We start from the raw sequence: 21,754 nt of genomic DNA, 5'->3' as shown, positions 1-21,754 counted from the left end.
GTCTTTTTCAACCTTAATGATTCTATGAAGACTGGCGGCTATGTGTGATCAATCAAGTTGAGAGCATTCTCTGAGAGTTTTTGATGTGTGGTTTTTTTGTTGTTGTGTTTTGTTTTGGGTTTTTTGTTGGTGGCTTTTTTTTTTGGTTAAGGTATTTTTCTCATGAGGGTTAAGCAACATTGGGTTCTTTCACTGTGTATTTTATCTTATAGGTAGGCACAAAATAAACTGATTTCCCTACTTGTCCTGAAATTCAAAGAACTATTAAGCCTGTGGCATTGTCATAGGCTTTCTTGGCATGTCATAACATGTTTGCAGATTGAAATAGTAGCGGAGCTGGAGTTTTAGCTTGGTGAGATGTTTATTGCTTTAAGTCCTGTTATGTAAGTTTAGCAGTGATAATCTTGTTAGTTTTTGTTGGAGTCTGAGTGACACTTAAGTGCTTGAGTGACTTTATTTGATGATGGAGAGGCATTGAGAATGCTTAATTGAGCATTCTGTTGTTTTAGAGGTAGAAAAGATTACCTTCAGAATCAGAATTTGAGTGTAATGCTGCTAGGCCTCTGTACTGGCAGGTTTACGCATAATTTCTGCTGAATGTAAAGGAAGACTTGGTATTTCTGTAGACGAAAGCAACAAATGTGAACTCCTGCCAAAGAAGAGAGTGAGCTACTCTAAAGATTTCAGTAAAGAATAAGCTTTCTATGTCTCTGAATCTGGAAAACCTAAAAATGAAGTTGCCTGTATATCAGATTATGTATTTAATGGTGGAAGAACATGCTTTTGTGTCCATTTATAAGGGTTTAAGTCTACTAAGTGTTAAGATTTCATATTCTGAGCTACTGGAATGACTTGCTTGCTCTGACCACTCATACCATCATTAATCATGGATTAGGGCCAAATGTAGTATGAGACTATTATATGACATTAAATTGCAGAGATGTATTTCAAATTGTGTATCTGCATACATAAATGACACCACCAGTTGCTACTGTGACTGGACTGCCAGACATCTTTTGTGTTCTGGTCTGATTCTTATGACTTACTAGGGGAAGCTGTAATGAATAGCCATCTCCATTCTTTTTTCCCGAGGAAAATTTCATTTGGAATACTAAGAAGGCAGAATATATCTGCACTCAGAAAAACAGGTTATTGTTGCTATGCACTTAATTAAGAAACATCCCAGGTAAATACAATGGGTATCCCACACATACATATCTGAGATTTCTCTTTTGTACCTATCATCTGGTCTCCTTTCTTTCTCCACCCCAGAGAACAATAATTCTGTAAACAAGCGTGAATCTTACCACTCATATGTCACTGGAGAAGGGGTGTACAATTGTAAGTAGTTTTGTGTGTGCGCGAGAATTTTCAGGTGAAGCTCTATGAACTTTAGTAGACAAATAATGGATTGGCTTGTTAAGTTTCTCTGCAATTAACTACATACTGCTGTTGAAACATAAATTCTAATTGATTTTTTTTTTTCCGTTTTAGTAATAATTGAATCACTGAGAGGCCTACCTCCAGTAAATGAGGAAAGCATAATTTTTAAAGAAGATCGGCAAGCAGCAGGAAAGGTATGTGTAAAGCATAAAAACCTGTTATTCTAATACAAAATTAAAAATATTCTTTTATGTTCCAACAAGTAGTGTTGAAGTCGACTAAATGAAAGATAATGTTTCCTCGATATGTAGTTTTTCTTTGTGCTTTTGGCTCTTGCTATAGTAATCTATTTTTTTAATCTCAAGAATTCTTAACCTGGAATTAATTGCATCCTTACAGAATTACAATGTGTGATGAGTTTCTGCTATTTTATGAGAGTGCTTGTGGGGAGGGAGAGGTTGCTTTCAGATGTATGATGTTTTGAATAACAGGCTGTGCTCTTTTATTGCCAGGAGTTGGGGGCAAAGATTGATTAGAGTCAAGTTTCAGGAAAAATGGGGAATGTTTAAATATCTATGCTCTGCTGTTCCAGTTTAAGGCTAGTGTGTGCTTTATGCAAGTATAATGAAGAATGTTTGCTGAGAGGGGTGTTGCATTCCATTTTGTATGTTTTCTGGGGAAGAAAACTATCATTTAGAACTACTGTAATATCTTTGAATGCTAGATGTGAGTGAAACGAAAAACCACAGCCTGAAATTGCAGCTGTTCTGTACAACATTTCAGAATTCTCTGCTTTCCATGGAATTGGGGAGAAGACAGGGGAACTGACGTAAAGGTATCTTGTAAAGATGAACTTTGAGGAGTAAACGATCAGGAGATTGTTCCAGGTGTAAGAGATTTGAAAGCATAATGGGGAGAGAAGAATAGAGATTTGACAAAAGGAAAGATTACTAAAATAGAGGAAGCAGACAGTGAAAGCAGTGCAGTTGGATGGGCGAACATCAACATGTGAGAACTTACTTTTCCACATTACGAATTAAACAGTAGCTGGGGAAATAATACTGTTAAGCAAAATGTGGTGATAAAACTAAAGTATAAAAGTAACTTTATTTCATGCTGCATTTTGGAAATATATCAAACTTCTTAAATACAAAGCATCTTAAAGCTTCATGGTTGTCTACAATGAAATTAGCTATCTAGTCTTGATGGTTTATTTAAATATTTTATTTTTGTTTGTGTTTCAGATATTTGAGATATTTGGTCCTGTTTTACATCCCTTTTATGTGTTAAGATTCAACAGCTCTGAGCATATCAAAGCAAAAGGTATTAATGTGCAAGATAGCATGTATTTTGCTCCATCACTGGAGGACTTCACCCAGTATATATTTGCAGAGAAACTAAAACAGTGAGTCTGACTTCTTTTCTAATCTGGTTATAATGTATTTTTTCATATAGCTAAAAATCCTGGATTAAAGTTTAGCCTTGAGTGAGAAACTGTAGGACTAAGCTTGACACTAAAACTTTTCTTTTTTTAGATACTCTCAACTGTGTTGTAATTACAAGTGTTGTACTGTTTTGGCTTTCAGAACAGTACAGGTAGCTGTAAACTACAAGCTTCTAAACTGTTATAATAATAAAATTTAGTAGCTTCTTAGTCAATTTAATGTATTAAGCTTGCTTTCTTTTCATGTTGCTGTGTTATCTAAAATATCATAACCAGGAAAAAATTCATTGATACTTCCCTCCCCCACACCCTTACACACCCATACACATGGATGGGTTTTGCAAGCTGAACTTTCCAGATAGTGTTGTTCTGCAGATTCTTGTTTAGTTTCATAACTTAAAATAAACTTGTTTTGAATTCTGAACAAGTTTGTATTTATTTACTGTTTTTATTTCATGTTACAAGGCCAGAACTGAAATTTAATTATCAATAAATCTATTGTGCAGTTGGAGAATAACAACTCCTAGCAATAGGATGAGAGGAAATGGCCTCACGTTGCGCCAAGGGAGATTTAGACTGGACATTAGGAAAAATTTCTTTCCTGAAAGAGTGGTCAGGCCTTGGAACAGGCTGCCCAGGGAAGTGGTGGAGTCACCATCCCTGGAAGTATTTAAAAGACGTGTAGATGAGGTGCTTAGGGCCATGGTTTAGTGGGCATGGTGGTGTTGTGTTGACGGTTGGACTCGATGATCTTAGAGGTCTTTTTCAACCTTAATGATTCTATGATTCTATATGGAAATTACCTGCTGTAAATTTGGGAGAGGGGAGGGATTTGAGTGGCAATGTAGTATGATGTTCAGAAACTTCTCAATAGTATTTCTGTATTCCAGACTGCCTGAGGAAAGTAGCATGTATAAATAGGACTTGTTGCCATTTAAACAGAAGTGTACTCAAAGATACAGAATAAGAAATAAAGCATAATAAATGACTGCTAGACATTAGTGTTGTAATTATTGATGAATAATTGTCTGAAATAACTGTAGGTTAAAAAAGTTCTTTGTCATGCAAGCTACTTAGTTTTTGTTCATTAGAATTAGTTCTCATCTGACTTGCAAATTTTTTTCTGACTATAGCCAATAATATTGGTGTCTGCATTAATTGCAACTCTACCACTATTCATACTGAATAATTTTTTTTAGCTGTGCATGTGGCAAGGCCTGCAGGAGTCTTTTTTTCCTTCCTTTCCCATTTCTGTGGAAGCAACAAGCATTTTTTTTTTTCCTTTCAGTGAAGACCAAAATAGATCACTTTCTTACTCTGCTGCTTCTTTGTTTTTCTGCAGCATTTTGATGCCAGCTGGTCTTTGATTTGCGCCATTAAACTTTGTTGCTTAGCACAGTAACTGCACAGACTTTAATCATCTGCTTGCTACATCAATAACTCTGTGCTGTACTCAGCATCTGAGGCATGAGACTCATGTTTTAGTTTATTACATGCTTTGCAACTAGTTTTGGGAACTATTTGTCTTTTGGTAGTACTTTACTATCATATATGGTACAAAATTGAACACTAGGTAAGATGTTTCACACTTTCATGACTTATCAGCGCAGCTGAACAGTGCCTCAGACATTGTTTCTTGCCCTGCATTAAAATGAGTAGTGTGAACACCTGTGTAATTTGACGTAAACCATAATTTCTGAATAATGTGACTTACTACATTTCACGGAAACAATATTTTATTTGAGTTTTGTCCTTAAAGGTTTTTAAGCTTTTGTGAAGCAATTAGTACTATTTGTTCAAGCTGTCTTTTCACAAAGTAGGTGTCACTGAAAAAGGATAAAGAATTTTGATATCTGATCTGTGCTGTAATGTCTATATAAAGAAACCAAGATGGCATGGATAGTAGAAAAGTTGAGCTTCAGTCAGTGCTTCACAAGAAGGCTTTTGGACCTTAGCAGATTGCAAATTTGATGACCAAAGATTTTTATTTTCCGCTTTTTGTTAGTTTGACTTTGTGCACACCAGCTTGTGGAGTATTATAGGCTTAAAGTTTTAGAATTGCTACTCAAAACTATGATGGTACTTTGAAAAGGAAAGGAATTGGGATTAAGATCTGAAAGAAACCTTAAGTTTGAAGCTTCTTCTGAAATCTGGCATGCAATCTGCTTGCATTGTACAAAGTTGCAGTGCTATGAATAAGTCTTACATTTTATAGCAAAATAAATGAGAGTGTAGTGTAAAACTTCTTGAATGCAAAATAATTTGTTGCTAAAAATAGATTTATGTTGTATTACCTGAAAAACAAAGTAATTCTAAAGAAGCTCATGTATTTTCATGATTCCTCTGAGTCACCTTTTGTTAGACTTCCAGGTCTTACAGTATCCGAGTTCAGAAATCAAAGAATTACTATCTTGTTCTTTGCAGAAGATTATTAGGTATCTCAGAGCATGAAAAGTGTTTTGTGTTTTGCTGAAATGGGAAAGGCTCCCTTGGGAGAGTGAGATAAGCTGCCTGAAGAACTTACAGGGTTTAAATTTTGCAGTCAGTAGTACTACATATTGCCTAATGACCACAGGTCTTGGAGTTTTTTGCGTGCTCTGGTATTTCTGACAGGCCCCAAAATAACAAGATGGGGGGAAACAAAGAATTTGGTTCATAATAAAAAAAAAAAAGTGTTACTTTTCATTATTGCATAGATAGAGAGTTTTCTACAGCCGAGAAATTACTCATATAGAGCCCTTATCTTCCTTTCCTCCCTGTAATATTTTCTTCTAATTGAACTTTAAAATGGCTTGCATGTTAACATGGTTTGCTCATAACCACAAAGGTGTGGTGTGTTTTTTATGCTTTTCTAGTGATATGTAGAGATTGAGCTTCAGTTTTATGGTTAGGGTTGAGGCACAACGTACCTCCAGATACTTGCCAGTGTTCTCATGGGCAGCCTTTGACTAAGGGCCTCTTAAGTCCAGGCTGCCTAGAGCCGATGGTTATGTACTTTGTTGTAGCTATTGCTGCTTGATTGTTGCTGACTTGGTGAATACATAAAAAACCCCTTGATTGTTAGAGCACTGATTGAAGACTTTTCACACTTAACACGGTGTTTTTAACCACCATATGATTCCATTTTGCAAGTAAGAATTTTCAGTATTGCATTATTTTAAATAGTTTGTCTGCATAGATAAGGATTGTGTCTTGATATTTCAGACCAAAATATGTTAAATTTGCGAGCAGTGTGGAAAAACCTTCCGCAGACTTTAACAGCATAATTTAAATTTGTTCCACAAATTTGTTGCTAATCAAAGAAATTACTTGATTTTTAGTGAAGTTCTTGAAGTGGTGGGTGAAATGAAATTCAAATTCATTTTGGTGTTTGTGGGGCAAGATGATTGAGTTTTTGCTTCCTTAAATGTCTCTTACCTTGCTTTTTAATCTTATATTTACAACAAAATAGAAGATGAAACTAATTATCTAGCTAACACTGTATTAATAGAACTGTAAGCCAAGCTTAGAGGTTTTTTGGTTCCGAATTCACTTCGCTATAGCTATAATTAAAGACTGTGTCCTACTAGACTAGTTCATTCTCCTTTTTAACTGGAGATATATATTCTGAAACCAGAAGAATAAAAAGCTTATGGCCGTAGTCAGCAGTCAGTCAGCATAAGAAAGTTGCAGTGAACTGTCTCAATTCAGGTTCAAAGCAATTTAGGTTCAAAAGGATGTGTTGAGAGAATATTGATCAAAGCTTAATATTAGCTGTGAAATGTTCAGTCTTCACTCAAAGTAGGAAGGTTTTTCAAGTGGCATATTTAGTGAAGTTCTGAGTTGACACATACATTACTATTCACTTAGAAACAGTATTAAAAAACCAATGCCTCTTTAAAACAGGCAGCTCCTGGTGTAGAAGATCTGATACCTTGAAGAAAGTGTTACCCTATTTGCTACAGTACAGTTCTTGCAAGTTATTTCTAACCTGGAATATGTTGCTACTGTGTGACTCAAACAAGAGATGTTTCATAGCCTCCTTACACCATTTTCCTTCATCTTGATTGTCTAATTTGTGGTTTGTTTTGTTTTTTTTTCTTTTAGGGAGAAAGGTTCAGATGCATCTTGGAAGAATGACCAAGAACCACCACCTGAAGTAACTACAAGTTTTTTTGGTTTATTGTTTTTGATTACAGAAGATATATGTAGAAGAAATTCTCTGCAGAGTAACTAATTAGCAAGCTTATTTTTTTACGCAGACAAGAGTTGGATGTACCTCTTTTCTTCGTTGAAAAGAAGGTCATGCTTTTCTTGGAGAGGCCTCACAGTCAATGTAGAGAGTACTGGCTGTCTTTTTCTGCTTGCTTTTTGCAATTGGGAAAATGCGTATCTTCAGTTCCTCTAGTCCTTCAAGAACATGTTTGGCAACGTAAACGTTGAACTTTGAGTAGCAGTGCTTTTACCTTGCCTAATAGTTTTGCTTCTGCTAGGGAATTTTTGTCCTTGTTGTTCTTTCACTGCAGCTTTGTCTTTTACCTTGCCACAAGCAATTGTTTGTCTTTAAAGGCCTGCTAGTACTCTGCAAACTGTACTACTTGGGTGTTTAAGCTGTCTGCTCTGTTAGATTAACTTGACACCTCTTCTGTTGCATTCTTTGAATGGTTTCTTAGTAAGATTTCCCTACTGTTTGCTATTATAAAACACTAATTTTGTGAGAGGAGATGAGCTTCTTCCATACAAAGGCAGTCATACAGGATCGTGTAGAAGTGAGAGTTCCTCACTACTGTTGACATCATTTACTGTAGGATCTATAAGGATTTCTTCAATGACATCCAGGCTTCCTGTCCAGTGCTCCTTAACTCCACTCTAACTATACTTTTCATGACTATTCTCTTCTTCAATAAGAATTGCAAGGCTGATAGTTTTATTGAGGTGTTTTCATGAGATTTGTTTTCTAGCTCGACACTTGAGTCACTTTTCCTTGCCATTTCTACTTTAAGCCTATCTTATTCAAATAGCTGAAATTCCTAGAAGCCTTGTGTCTACCATAGTTTCCTAAAGAGATCTATGTGCTTGTTTTGAATCTTCCAAAAGCTTGCATAGTTAGCATAGTTCTAAGCTATGTAGTATGTGCTTCTTACTCTATAATTAAGTAGGAAAGATGTTTTTTGTGGGTTGGGTGGTTTTTTTTTGTTCTAACCAATTTTTAGAATAAAACAGAATCGACGATTTCAGTTGGAAGGGACCTACAACGATCATCTAGTCCAACTGCCTGACCAATTCAGGGCTGACCAAAAGCTAAAGCATGTTGTTAAGGGCATTGTCCAAATGCCACTTAAACACTGACAGGCTTGGGGCATTGACCACCTCTCTAGGAAGCCTCTTCCAGTGTTTGACCACCCTCTTGGTAAAGAAATGCTTCCTAGTGTCCAGTCTAAACCTCCCCTGGTGCAGCTTTGAACCATTCCCACATGTCTTACTACTGGATACCAGGGAGAAGAGACCGGCACCTCCCTCTCCACTTCCCCTCCTCAGGAAGCTGTAGAGAGCAATGAGGTCCCCCCTCAGTCTCCTTTACTCCAAACTAGACAAGCCCAAAGTCCTCAGCTGCTCCTCTTAGGACATTCCTTCTGGCCCTTTCCCCAGCTCTGTTGCCCTCCTCTGGACACATTCGAGGACCTTCACATCCTTCTTAAATGGTGGGGCCCAGAACTGCACACAGCACTCGAGGTGAGGCTGCACCAAGGCTGAATACAGCAGGATAATCACCTCTTTTGACCGGCTGGTTATGCTGTGTTTGATGTACCCCAGGATGTGGTTTGCCCTCTTGGCTGCCAGGGCACGCTGCTGACTCGGATTGAGCCTGCTGTCAGCCAGCACCCCCAGATCCCTTTCTGCAGGGCTGCTCTCCAGACACTCCTTTCCCCATTTATACTTGTGCCCTGTTTTACTCTGTCCTAGGTGCAGAATCTGGCATTTAGACTTGTTAAATTTCATCCCATTAATCATAGCCCAATGCTCCAATCTATCTAGATCCCTCTGCAAGGCCTTCTTGCCCCTCAAGAGAGTCAACAGCACCTCCCAGTTTGGTATCATTAGCAAACTTGCTAATGGTGCATTCAACTCCTGCGTCCAGATTGTTGATAAATATATTGAACAGAACTGGTCCTAGAATTGAACTTTGAGGAACACCACTGGTGACCGGTTGCCAGCCAGATGTAGCCCCATTCACTACAACTCTTTGAGCTCTGCCCCTCAGCCAGTTCTTCACCCAGTGCACCATGAACCTGCTCATCCTACAGTTGGACAACTTGTCCACAAGGATACTGTGAGGGACAGTATCATGCTGTGGGGGACAGTATCAATTTTTGCATTCACAGTCCTTATCCCTGGCCAGTTGTTCTGGCTTGAAGGAGAGATGTTGTGACACGGGCTTTTCTATGCTTGAAGATAGGTCCTGTAATGATGTATCAGTCTGTCAGCCCGGAATGTTGCTTTTTCCGCTATAGTGAGGATGATGCATTTTGAAATACCTTTTTTTCTTCCCACAAACGGAACTGAGCTGAGCACTGTTAACTTCTCTCAAGGAATGCTTGTCTGTCAGTTCTGACTGTAAATTGCCTTCCTTTCTCAAGGAGACGATATCTCACAGAGAGTCATCATTTGAGTATTAGAAGTGTTGCATAGAATTGGACTGTAGGTATGTGATCAGTAGAGCTTTGAAAGACTCTGTACACTTAGAAACTTTTGGATAGTCTTAGCTTTCGTCAAACAATTTTCTAGTGATGATGATACAAAATGTGCTTATTGGCTAATGGTGAGCTCTTTTTTTGTTTCTTTCTTATATTTTTAAAGCTGTTCAGGAGATAAGCTTGTAAATGTGTAATTTGAATTTGTAGGAACCTAAGTAACTTTAAAACTTGGCTAAATACAGTCAAGCAGTTAAGTCTTCTGCAGATACAGATTCCTTGCTTTTTCCAAAGTTGGTATTTATTTTTTTATGATTTTTCTTAATTTTAATTATGACACTGTTACCTTCACGTTAGAATCTGAAAGTACAGGAGGAACTTTAGGTTTACTATAGTTCACTCTAGGAAGGAAGGAAGCTTGAACGAAATCAGTGATGGCAAGGATGGGCAAACTTGATTGCTTTTTATGACACCTTTGTTTCCATGGCTGTTCTGACTTTGTGGTATGTCCGTGTGCTCTGTTTTGGAGAAAACACCACATCTAACATCTTGTAATCCTTAATTAGAATAATCTTTGGATAGTTCTAGCAGTTAGAGTTTAAGATATCCAAACTGTGACAGCTGATGAGCTGATAGAAAGTACCTTTTGCTGTGAAGGTAATAGCTGTTGACAAGGATGCAGATTAAATTTCATGCCTCTGGTGCTTGAAATTGTCTCTTACAGCCACAGTCTTTTAGAGCCCTCAGCTGGCAGCTGATTTCGTAACTCTTCTGGCCAGCTCCCATGCTAAACTGTGTGCAATTGCTGCAGTCAGTTCCTTTTGTGATACTGTGAAGCTTTATTTTTGTATGAATGTTAAATTAATCCATGTTAGGCCTTTTATGCTTGCTACTTTAAGTTATATGGTAAGTGTTCCTTTTCTGACAGGCTTGTAATTAACCCAGCTTAACTGTAGGCTCAGTAATATAATCTCTCTCAGCCTTGTCTTTGGGGTCATAGGATGACAAAATGTGATCTGTATGCTGCAAGGCTTGCAGGAGCACATAATTGCGATTTCTCTGTGAGGCGGCTTTTATGGAATGTTACATGGAAATTAGCTAGCAACAGAAGGTACCTGTTTGTTATTTCTGCTCTACTGGAGGATGGCGTATTGAAGTCCTTAGAAAAAGCAGGAGTTAGTGAAAGATTTTACTTCATGGTATAGATCATCTTGTGGCTTTTTTTGAGTAAGAATATAATTTAGTGTGTAGAAGAGGAAATAGTTGTATTCAGAATTAACTTTTATGTGGCTTTTTTAGCACTGTTTTAGTGCAGTGTTTTTGAGATCTGTATATACTATAGAGATGCATTAGTAAGCAGCAAACCCCTTCCTTTCAGAATTGGGAAGGGGAGGGTGGGAACAAACCCTTTTAAGTCATATGAGCGAGCTGTTTTTCAGGGAACTAATTATGCTGACAGATTTCTTTCCTGTCGCTAATAACTTTTCCTCATTCTAAATGTAAGCTAGGATTCGAAAGGTAGCAAAACCTTGTGTAACAGGAATAAAATGTTGCCATGACATCGAATCTATTGTAAATGACAACATTCTTCAAAGCTGAAAATTCCTTTGGAATAACATTGCTATTGCAAGTTTAACAGGAACAGTGTTATTAAATATACTACAGAGAATTCCAATTTAGTGACAGTTTTAGAATGGAGATACTTTTTTAAGGTAGTTTAACTGTGCTGAGTTAAGTATTGGTTGCCAAATTAATTTTAACTTATTTTAAAAATCCATATTTTAATTCACCTAGTCTGCAGTTTGCCCTTCGAAAGCTTTTTCTTGGTGATAACTAGCCAGCTCTCAGAGATTTCCAATTTTTTTCTTACTAACATCTAGGCAATCAAAAATTTGTGTTCAGTACTTGAATGTTGCTGGTTTTAGGAAAATTAGAAGGAATAACTGAGTATTGTATAATTGTCTTATGAGAAATTTATGGAGCATTAAGTTTTTGATTGTGTTGAGAAGCCAGCTGAACACATGATGGCCCTTTGAATGTGAAATAGGAAAACGCAGCTTTAATATTCTTCTAAGCTAACTGCAGAATGGATTGTTTTCTAAATAATGATTTATTGCTAGAACTGAAGTTCTCTGTGCAGTCTTTATATGGCTTTGTTCTCCTTTTTTTTTTTTTTTTAACCAGGCCTTGGATTTCAGTGATGATGAAAAAGAAAAAGAGGCAAAACAGAAGAAAAAGAAGCCGCAAAGTCAAGGAAGGAAGAAACTCAAATCAGAAACAAATGCATCAAGTGAGTGAATGCTATGGGAGAATGCTTTTATCTGTTAAACTGAGTTTGAAATACACAATGATATCCATCTTAATGATTGAGCTTTCATACAGTTAATTAGTATTTGTGCTTTTCAAAGTTATATTCGTGAATTTATGACTATGTTCCTTAATTTTTTTAAAAGGAAAATAAAGTTGTTTTTCCATTAAACTGTGGAAGGGAAGGAATATAGGAGCAGGACAGTTGTCACAGGAGATTCAAAGGCTCTTATGACAGTGTCAGCTGACACACAGCGGGGATACAGAACAGATGCTGCCTTTTGGAGTTTAGAGCTTGCTTATTGGAGGGGTTATTGGGGCGCAAGTTCAGCTTAAGCCTTTGATTGCAGGGAGAAGATAGAGGAAGGCCATGTGCAATTTTTGGAAACGCATTTTTCTGGCAATCAGGGAGAAGACACGAGTCTTAAATGGGGAATTTTTTCCTCTATCTGAAAAGGAAGCTCTTCCTCACCCATGGCATATAAATACTCCTTTGAAATAACTGTTACTTGTGTAGCCCACTGAGAACCTCTCTGTTTACCTAACACACAGAAAAACACAGCAAATCATAACATGGTATAAATTGACATTGTGTACAATTTAGTTTGGCTGTGGAATTCAGCAATGAGGATATCTGGCAAATTGAGGCACAAACTCAGTCTCAGCTGGAGTTTTGGTTGCATCTTCATAAAACTTGAACTGGGTTTTTTTGAGTATATTAAAATTGGCGCATTGTTATAGTCTTTGATAGGAGAAGAAAGGACAAAAATATTCACTCAAGTACTTCCGCGTCAGTGCTTCTGAGAGGACTGCATGCACCAAAGGAGTCTAAGTCCTAATCCCCCATGAAAATGAGTAGGAATTTTGGTATCCAACTACCTTTCCAGACTTAGCTTTTCAAAGGTGAAAATGTTTCTATGTAGTCTAGTGCCAAGGATTAGGTACGCATAGGTTCTTAAAATTCAGTGATTTTATGCAGTGTTATGTCCCTAAATATCTTTTTGCTTCTAGCCCTAAAATCCTTTAGAGATCATGTTTCAGTTTAAGTACTAAAGCCTTTTGAGTATCTTGGCAGCTCTTTGGAACATTTTTAATATCTCTGCGCTCTTAATTTTATAGCACTTACCCCATTAATACTGTTATGGTGTTTATATGAAGTGGCAGTACATTTGTTATGAACCTTAAATATATGCTTACAGTGACCTGTACAGGGAAAAATTCATCTTTGAAAGATGAATGCTGAAAGCTAATTGGCTAAAGATACAGGCTGCCTTTTTTCTGATAGAGTAAGTTAATTTTATTAATTCAAGTTTGAATAATTTCTTGTGTCCTGTGTCTGTGCTGTAATATCAACTCAGGTCTGAAAGCTATATACCACTTTAGTGTAATGCAGTGTTGATTTATCTTCAGTTTTAAAATGTGTTGCTTTTAAATCTTGTTCTAAACCAAAGCTTCCAAAATACTCACAGTTTGAGTGTTTCTGTGATTCATTAATACAAATGAAAATTCCTGGAGGGGAAGAAAGTAAAATTTCTTTTTTAATGACTGAATTTGCAACCCTCAGGATCATTCTTTCTATATTACTCTAATAAATCAAGATGAGTTACTAAACAGTAGACTTGACAGTATTATTTTGTTGTTTATGTATTATTTGCCAGTGTTATGTGTTGATAAGCTTACTTTTCAAATTTCCTTGACTTCAGCTTGAAAGATTTGTGAGGACTAAACTTAATCTTTCCAAAATAATATGAAAACTGTGTGGGGTTTTTTGGTTTTGTTGTGTGTATTTTTTTTTTTTTAGGTGAGAATAAAGGACTTCATCAGTCAACGCAACAGCCTGCTTCAAGTTATTCAAGGGGATACCGTGGCAGAGGGTTCTCCAGGGATCCATTTCCTCCTCCACAAGGCCCTCCAGGTTTTTTGAGACCACAAGTAAGACCACCACAGCTATACTCTTCAGACAACAGAATACATCAGGAATCTTCAGTGTTTCCACAACCTCATAGAAAAGAAAATCCAATGATGCAACAGTATCCCTTTCCTCCTCCAGTTTTTGGTTCTGTTAATGAGATGCATCAATTCCACCTTCCGCCTTCAGATCTGAATATGATTTGGACAGGCCCGAACACATACAACTCATCATACCCATTTTTGCCGCCACCGCCTCCTCCACCTCCTCCAGATAGCCATCCTTCTCAGTTCAGGCCTTACTAAGTTTCCATAAGTTTCGTTTTAAAGGGAAGAAAAACAGGCTGCTGCTAAGACTGTATTCCCTTATCTTGGAGATGCTTCATTTTTCTGCAACAATAGAACAAATGCAGAGGTTGATGCTTTGTGGGACATCCATAGAAAACTATTTTTTTTTCTATATATGTTTTCTGTTTCAAAAAAAAAAGAAAACTATGATAAAAATAACCAAATATTAAATAATGGTTTATTTTTATAATATCTACTAGTCTGGCGTGATAAATAAAAACCTTTTGGAGACTGGTATGTAGTGGTGGAAATCTATTTTGTAATAAATTTAACAGTTTATGTACCTACTGTCTAATAGTGATGAGCATATGTTGCATAGACGGTATTTTAATATTTTTAGAGTGGTTGTATATCACTATGCTAAACCAGTTTTATAAATTTGTGCAAATTTTGAAATCTACTTGCATGGAAACTAAAAATCTGACACCTAATTTTTAAGCTAGGTTTGCCACTGTTTATATAAGGTATAAACTCCTGTTACCCAACTTCTAATATTTCTTTAATTTCACATTAACTAAAAGACTGGAGCTGGATGGTCTTTTTAAATAGCTGCAGTAGCTAGATCAGAATTTGGACCAGCAGCTGAATTATCCTGTCAGATTTCGTGTCCTACAATAGCTATAGAAGATCAACTTATCGATGAGATGTTTTGCAATTAATTTTAGGATGTAAAACTGCATGGTATAGGGAAATGAAGAACCAGCATAACTTCCCTAGCTTGTCTTTGCTCCTAGTGCAGAAATGCCTGTAGATACATAGAATACATAGTCAGCCTTTCCAGGAGGAAGTCATCAGACTTGTCGGGGAGAGAAAGTATGCTATTTCAGAACTACCTTGTTTAAATTTGTATCCAAAATGCAGATAGTACTAGATTGCTGTTTGATTGTCTTTACAGTCAAAATTGTCTCTTCTGAAATTACTAGGTTCTTCAACTCTCCCAGCTTTTTTCTAGGAGGGGGGTGGAATTATCAACCAAAGACATCCTGGAACAACCTCCACCTGTCCAAAGGGTCAGTCCTGCAATTGCACTTCCTTAATCTCCATGGAAGTGGCTCTGACTAACTAGAATAGAAACCCTTACACTGCATGAAGATTTTAAAAAGAGAAAAAATTAGTGGGACAGAGACATCTTGAAGATTGTTTTTCTACTGAAAATCAGTTGTAAAGATTTTTGAATCATTAATCAACAAAACAATCACTCTGAACCACTGAACAGAACTGATACAAGTGTGCAGTATATATTTCTATTCTCAAACTCTTACTGGCCTCATTACTTTGGATATGTTTTAAGGCTAATTAAGCTCTGCAGGTGTTGCTTAGACTTTAATTACAAATAACTTAAGAATGAGGCAAAAATTTAATGCACAGAGGGAGGGACCCTTGTCAAGATGCTGCTACTGTGAATTAGAATTTAATTTCAGACGTCTAAAGTTTTCTGTAATATACTTAATTTTATTCTCTAATATATCTAGAACTACTGTTTCATAGGTGTGCAACTAAGAAGGTTGTATAGATCTCAAATTTTATGGCAAACAGGTGCTGTACAGTGGCAACAAACTGTTTCAGAGCAATAGCATTCCAGACATTAATGTTTAACTTGGTTCTTGCAGATTTGTTTGGTTTTTTTTTTTTTTGGTAGTAAAAAGAATGTCCAATTCTAGTCTGTTGCAAATGCTTGTTTTGGGGGAAAGGGGAAGGGGGTGAATTTCTGGCTATTTAAGCTTATCCCAGCTATTACCATTGCTAGTGATAGGTCACAGTAAACTGTGCATGAGTAAACTTGCTACAGCCTCATGACTGAGGCTTAGCAGGTTTGCTTTGTCTGAGCTTCCCTTGACTCACCTGGTGCTTTCTTTTAACTTGGTTTAGCTATAACAGCAATTTGTTAATGACCAGGTGGGTATGATTAATTTTTTTACATGTACTTTTTTTTTCTATGGTATACACATAAGTTTTTACATAGATGACAGCAGCAAGTAGTTATTCTGTGTAAAATGGGGTATTTATGGCTTTAATGGAATAAGATAGTGTAGAGGAAGAGAGACCTGACATGGTAACAGAAGCCTCAAGTGGCAGGGCAGGATGCAGTGTAGAGGAGTACCTGGGATGTCAAGACATGGGGCAGGGCTGGCACTGGAAACCTCTGGGTTGCAAAGTGCTCCCCAGCAGTCAGTTGAAGAAATGCAATCCTGGCTCTAGACAAAACTTGTTTTGAGTATAATGGAGATAAAAAGTATGTAACACATGTAAAATGCACCATAGATAGTAAAATTAGATGTAATTGTGAGCATGCAGACAGGTGAAGAAAGAGTAAGATGTTACAAGTGTGTTATCAAACATAAAAGTGATCCCAAGTCGATTAAGGAGGAAGAAACTGTCAACGTCCTACTCGGATTTGGGATGCTGATGACCTGCCATATGTCCCTGGCACAAATGGATGCTATCAGCCTTGAGATCCAAAGGGTCAGTTGAAGGGTAAGCATAACACCAGGAAAAGGAGTGAGGCAATAAGAAGTGTATGTACAGCAATTTTACTATTATTGAGACGCTTTTTTATGTATAGTAATGTTCACTTTTTTCTGCAATAATTGGATCTGGACTAATAATAATTCTTTGATTAGTCTGTTAAGATTTCAGTTATACTAAGATGTATCCTCTTTTCCCATATCAACATCTTGCAAGTAACAAAACCCAATATAAAATTAGGTTGCAGAATGTAGTTTGACAGAAATTTATTATGGTCTAAGCCATTTTATTAATGCTTGGTAGTTAACTGCAATACTGGTTTTGTGTGTACTTCCTTGGTTTTTATGTCAAAACAAATTTTGCAGGTGTTCTGCATTTAGTGAGTACAGGTCACACTTCCAGAACTTTGCTTGCAATCTACTTTAGTTCTTCATTATAAAATTATTTGAGAGCTAGGCATGGTTACTGAGTTTGAAATAGTTGGAGGATTGATTTCCTTGCCCCAAAACAGTGTGTTACACACAATGTCACTTACACTGAAGAATAAGCATTGCAATAGATTGCTAGAGTAGCACCATCTTAATTTGAAAATAGAGCTACTGTAATTGTCCTTTTTTTTAGAAAAAATCTTGAATGCAATCATCATGGATTATTATGTTTCCTTGTATAGCTGTTCGTAGTCAATAGTGTTGCACAGGTACTGTCAGACCCTGGCTCAGTGTGCTGGACGCTTGCTTGAGAAAGCAGTATAAACTTGCAGTAATTTGGGGAGATTAGAACCTGAGCTGTGTTTGCAAGGTCAGCTGTTTGGGGAAGGAAAATAAAATTGCGTACACTTGATAGAAAAATGAATGTCGTGGAAATACTTTTATATCTTTAACTCTTTGAAAAATGTCCCTCTCTTTGTCCACAGGCCTTTAAAGCCTTGCTGAAAAGCTTGGGAAAACTGGCCTCACAATTTTATGGCAAGAATAGCTGGTTTTGTTTGGCCCCAGCTATTTTTATGTCAAGCTGTTTTATAGAAGTCTATGTTACTACATTACTGTGTTACATTAAACACATTACTACATTAAAGTGTTAGAGCAATATGCTATAATAGGATTACAGTAACTCATCTGCTGAACTGCACTCTCTTGTGTCTGGGACACCGGTTCAGTCAGAGACACAACAGGGACAGACTCTTGGTGAATGAAGCACTTTAAGACATCTTCCTTTTGCTCTGCTGCTGGAAATTGAACAGTAATGCACGCCAGCTCAATTCTTGATCAGTGCTACTCGGGAGCAGGCTGAGCTTTTTAATCTGAAGTAATTTGGTGTGTAATGCACCCTCTCTAGAGATACTCCAAATTAAAAAAGCCAGCCAGCCAGAAAACAGAAGCCATGAAATGTGAATTGTGCAGACATCAGGTCCTCGGCACCAGCACTTTCTCTACGGATCTGCTCAGCTGGTCCACACTGCTTGCTAACGTAGATGTCATTTTAATGTTCAGCATGTACTGCAATAAACCTTATTTTTTGTAGATACTACTTAGGCATTGCTATAGTTAATGTTTCTAATACAGGCTCACAAAGACAGAAGGGCTTAAAAATCACTGTTCTGGCTATCCATAGCGTCCAATCTTGATGCCAGTTGAAAATACCAGCAAACATCCATTTGCTAGGAATTTCACTATGACCTATATCTCAGCAGTTGGCACGTTGCTAGATTAGTACACTGATGTCAGAAAAGGTGACGAAGCCAATGTTTTATTGCACAAAATCATTGGAATATATCTGATATGTTGTGTTTAAACACAAACAAAACGATCCAACTTCCTCTTCTTCCCCTCTCCAAAAAAAAGCCAAAGAAACAAACAAACAAACAAAAACCCCATGCTAAATTTGTGAAGCAGATTTGTGAATGAAATATTGCTCAGCTGTGAGGGAAGAAGAGGCAGATCCCAGCTTCTACAACTCTTACTTTGCATTAGTCCCTGTGTTTAAAAATAATAAAAAAACCCAACAAAAACCAACCAACCAAACAAAAAAACCCACATCAAAAAAAAATTCCTTCATTCCAGAATTTGACCTTCTATATGTACAGATATCATTTTGCAATTCTGCTGGGTAGTCACCCTGTTTTGACTACACGAAATCTGAAATTATGCTGTAGAGTGATCTAAGATGAATCAGACTGGAGGAAAAATGCCATCATGCAGTATCTTCCCTGTGGAGTAACTTCACCTGTGAAATCACTTTATGTTCTTTCCACTAACCGACCTAATCCACTACTTAAGTCTGAAATACTGACTGTTTTTTCCAAATAAATGTATTTGATGTAGGAATACTATGATGGTGTGTTTATACAGTATTTAACTTTCTCTCACTTTTTTCACTGAATGGTTAGGATTTAGGATTTACTAAATTGTTGGGATGTTAGAACTTTACAACAGTTTGCTTTTGTTCAATGATATATAGTTGGGAAGTCTGTAAAAGCCTCCAAAGAAGTTAGCATTTCTTATTTTGCGGTTATTCTTTCCTCTCAAAAGGTGAGTAAAGCAACATCAACATCAGAAAAGTTTTGAGTCCAGGACAGAGTTTTCAGAGGTGACTCCCACCAGCCCTCCGGCTGTGCCAAAAGTAGCAAGGATTGCTAGGCTCTGGGGCTGTGACGGGTCAGATGCAAGTCTTCAGTAAATAATATTTTCTAGTAGTCTATTTATGACTCACATGATGTCTATTTTCAGATTCAGCCTGGAGAGCTGCAATAGAGTCCTGTCACTTCTGTAACGTTTTTAGTTATTCCCCCACGGAATTTAACGTTTCTTCATGGGCTGCTTTCCAGAGAAAGCTTAAGGTATGGGATGAATGAAAAGCGGGAGAGGGGAGAGGCTTGAGGAAAAGCAGAGGCTTAGAGAGAAAATTTGCTATAATTTTTCAAAAGGCTGAGGTTTATAAATAGAAGAATGGATGCAGTAAACTATTGTACTGTATAAATGACTGTAACTATGGTAACATGAGAAAATGAAAATTGTAATCACATGCTTGACAACATTCATCTTAAATTCGTAAATAAACAACACTAGTACTTTTCCTGGCTTTTAACTCCAGTTTGAACAAGAGTCAGCAGTGAGAAGGGGCCAAACTTTTCCTGGAGGTGAACAGCAAAAGGACAAGCAAGTTTCTTAAAGGAAAATTCTGGCAGGTGCTGTGAGGAGAGGGGGAAGCTCACGCTGCCACAGGTTGCTCTGAGAGATGGTGGAACCTATGGTCTTGGAGGGATTCAGAAGTTGACTTTGGACAAGGGCCTGTGTAATACAATGTCCAAGTTAGTCTTGCTTTGAGTGGAGAGGTGGACCAGAGGGTCTTACGAGAGCTGTCCCAACCTAAACTATTATTGCCATTGCTGTCATTCTTCTGGAGTTCTGTCTTCTCACCAGAGACTTTTTGTCTCTAGATGCTAAAAGGCATGAATAGCCTCGCCTGAATTTCTGGTGTTCATGAAGCCTAGCTTTTCGTTTATGCTATTGTGCTCTTTCATTATCTACAGATTTTTTTATCTAAAATATCCATGCTGTGCTAGAAGTTGGACTTGCTGTGGAAGGTAATGACTGCTTCCATTTCACTGGATGTAAGCTGATTTGAAGAATTGTCCCTCTATTAGTTGTTTGGGAACTCATGCTAATGAAAGTCTCAGTTGCTGTCATTTTTCCCTTAGGGGGTAAAATGTTTTGTATTGTACAATTTATTTTGAGAATGATGTAACGAATAACAGTACCCAAAAAAGTTTTCTAAAAACCCAACAAAACAAAACACAAACCGGAAAAACCCTGAGAATTATTTTCAACAAATGTTCTCTAAAGAAGGGATTTTTGCCTGGGTGGAGACCTTTTGAATCGCTCTGGGCACTCATGGCAGGATGCGTATGTGCCAGATCAAAACTAGAAACAAGCAGGTTTTTTGTAGGTTCTATTTAGCTATTTCCAGGTTCTATTTTCTATTTCTTTGCAAGTCAAAGGTATAGTCAGTTATTCTTGTCTAGTGAATTTAGTGATGCGCATAGTCCGACTTAAAGGATTGCTGAATCTTCACAAAACAGTTGATAATAGAATTTGCTGTGGTGATAGGTGAAAATATGGAAAACACTGCCAAGGATGACAAGGCAAATAAAAGTATTACTGTAGGCATATCACCAGGCTTTTACAGAACAGCTTACCTTTCAGGACAAATATGTAATTTTGGAAAGCACGAGTAATGTTCTTTCTTTATTTCAATCACTTTAGTGTTTACTCAGCATTATTGAATGTGGGGTAGTCTTCATATGCTGTGAATGAAATCTGTGGTAACTATGGAAGGATATTGTTGTTGGTTTTCCTGTGAATCTGACGCTCTTAATTTTTTGGTAATGATTTGGAAAAATGCTTTATTAGAATTTTCTGTATGACTTCTGAGGTCTAAAATAGATGGAAATTGTGCATAATGCCTGCCAGTTACTAGCACGAAGCCAGCCACCTATACACAGAGGCAGCGGTAGGCAACAGTCACATACTCTACCTTTGAACTTGGAAAGAGAACATTCTCTCTTTGGCTCTTCCGTGCCCACCTGAGTAGTGTGAGTACACAGGCATAAACTAGCTTGCTCCACCAAGTGCTGAAACCAATATGGGAGTGATGATGGTTATGAAGTATCTAAGTTTGTTTACATTAAGTCTCAAAGGCTATTGTTTGCATTATGTTCTAAGCAGGAAGATTTCACTCTGTAGGTTTCCTACTGTGGAAAGTAGGAAACAAAAACCTAGGAATTTCTTAATCATCAACATTACCTATATTCATTTAATAATCTTTACTAAATTTTTTTAATATGTAAATTAGGTAATCTTAAACCTGTTTTGTGGGGATTGCATGCCTGTGAGGTCTGAAATAACAAAATATTTTCTGCAACATAGAACCAAAGAAAAGAGTATGTTTTGTGGGGTTTCAGCTGAATCCTTTAGTTGAATGTTTGACCAAAAGCAGACTTTCTACAGTATTCAATTTACAAGTGAAAAGTATATCTGGACTATAAAGACCTGTTTAAGCTTTCTGTTGGATCTCCACACCATTTCTAGGTTGTCCTATATAACAGTATGCCCCTTATATCCGAGCAAACTTTATTAAGAGGCATTTTTGTGAGCCTTTTCCTCAGAAATCATGGTCAGCATTTAGTTTCTTGGTTACACTCTTCACCATGATGCATTTATTTCACAGA

General features: G+C 37.2%; 1 protein-coding gene across 1 annotated transcript; it reads left to right on the top strand.

The window, feature by feature from the left end:
* Nucleotides 1-1,494: 1,494 nt before the first annotated feature.
* NAF1 (nuclear assembly factor 1 ribonucleoprotein) lies at nucleotides 1,495-14,019 on the top strand (the record flags this gene model as incomplete). Its single annotated transcript, XM_009586951.1, has 5 exons — nucleotides 1,495-1,577; nucleotides 2,628-2,788; nucleotides 6,914-6,965; nucleotides 11,683-11,788; nucleotides 13,607-14,019. Coding segments are annotated over 5 exons (815 nt in total), but the record flags the coding sequence as incomplete, so codon positions are not given.
* Between the last annotated feature and the right edge of the window lie 7,735 nt (nucleotides 14,020-21,754).

This window comes from Fulmarus glacialis, unplaced genomic scaffold (assembly GCF_000690835.1).
Source record: "Fulmarus glacialis isolate BGI_N327 unplaced genomic scaffold, ASM69083v1 scaffold10731, whole genome shotgun sequence".
NCBI classification, from domain to species: domain Eukaryota; kingdom Metazoa; phylum Chordata; class Aves; order Procellariiformes; family Procellariidae; genus Fulmarus; species Fulmarus glacialis.
The sequence above is the reverse complement of the archived record's forward strand: the minus strand, read 5'-3'. Positions and strand labels throughout refer to the sequence as shown.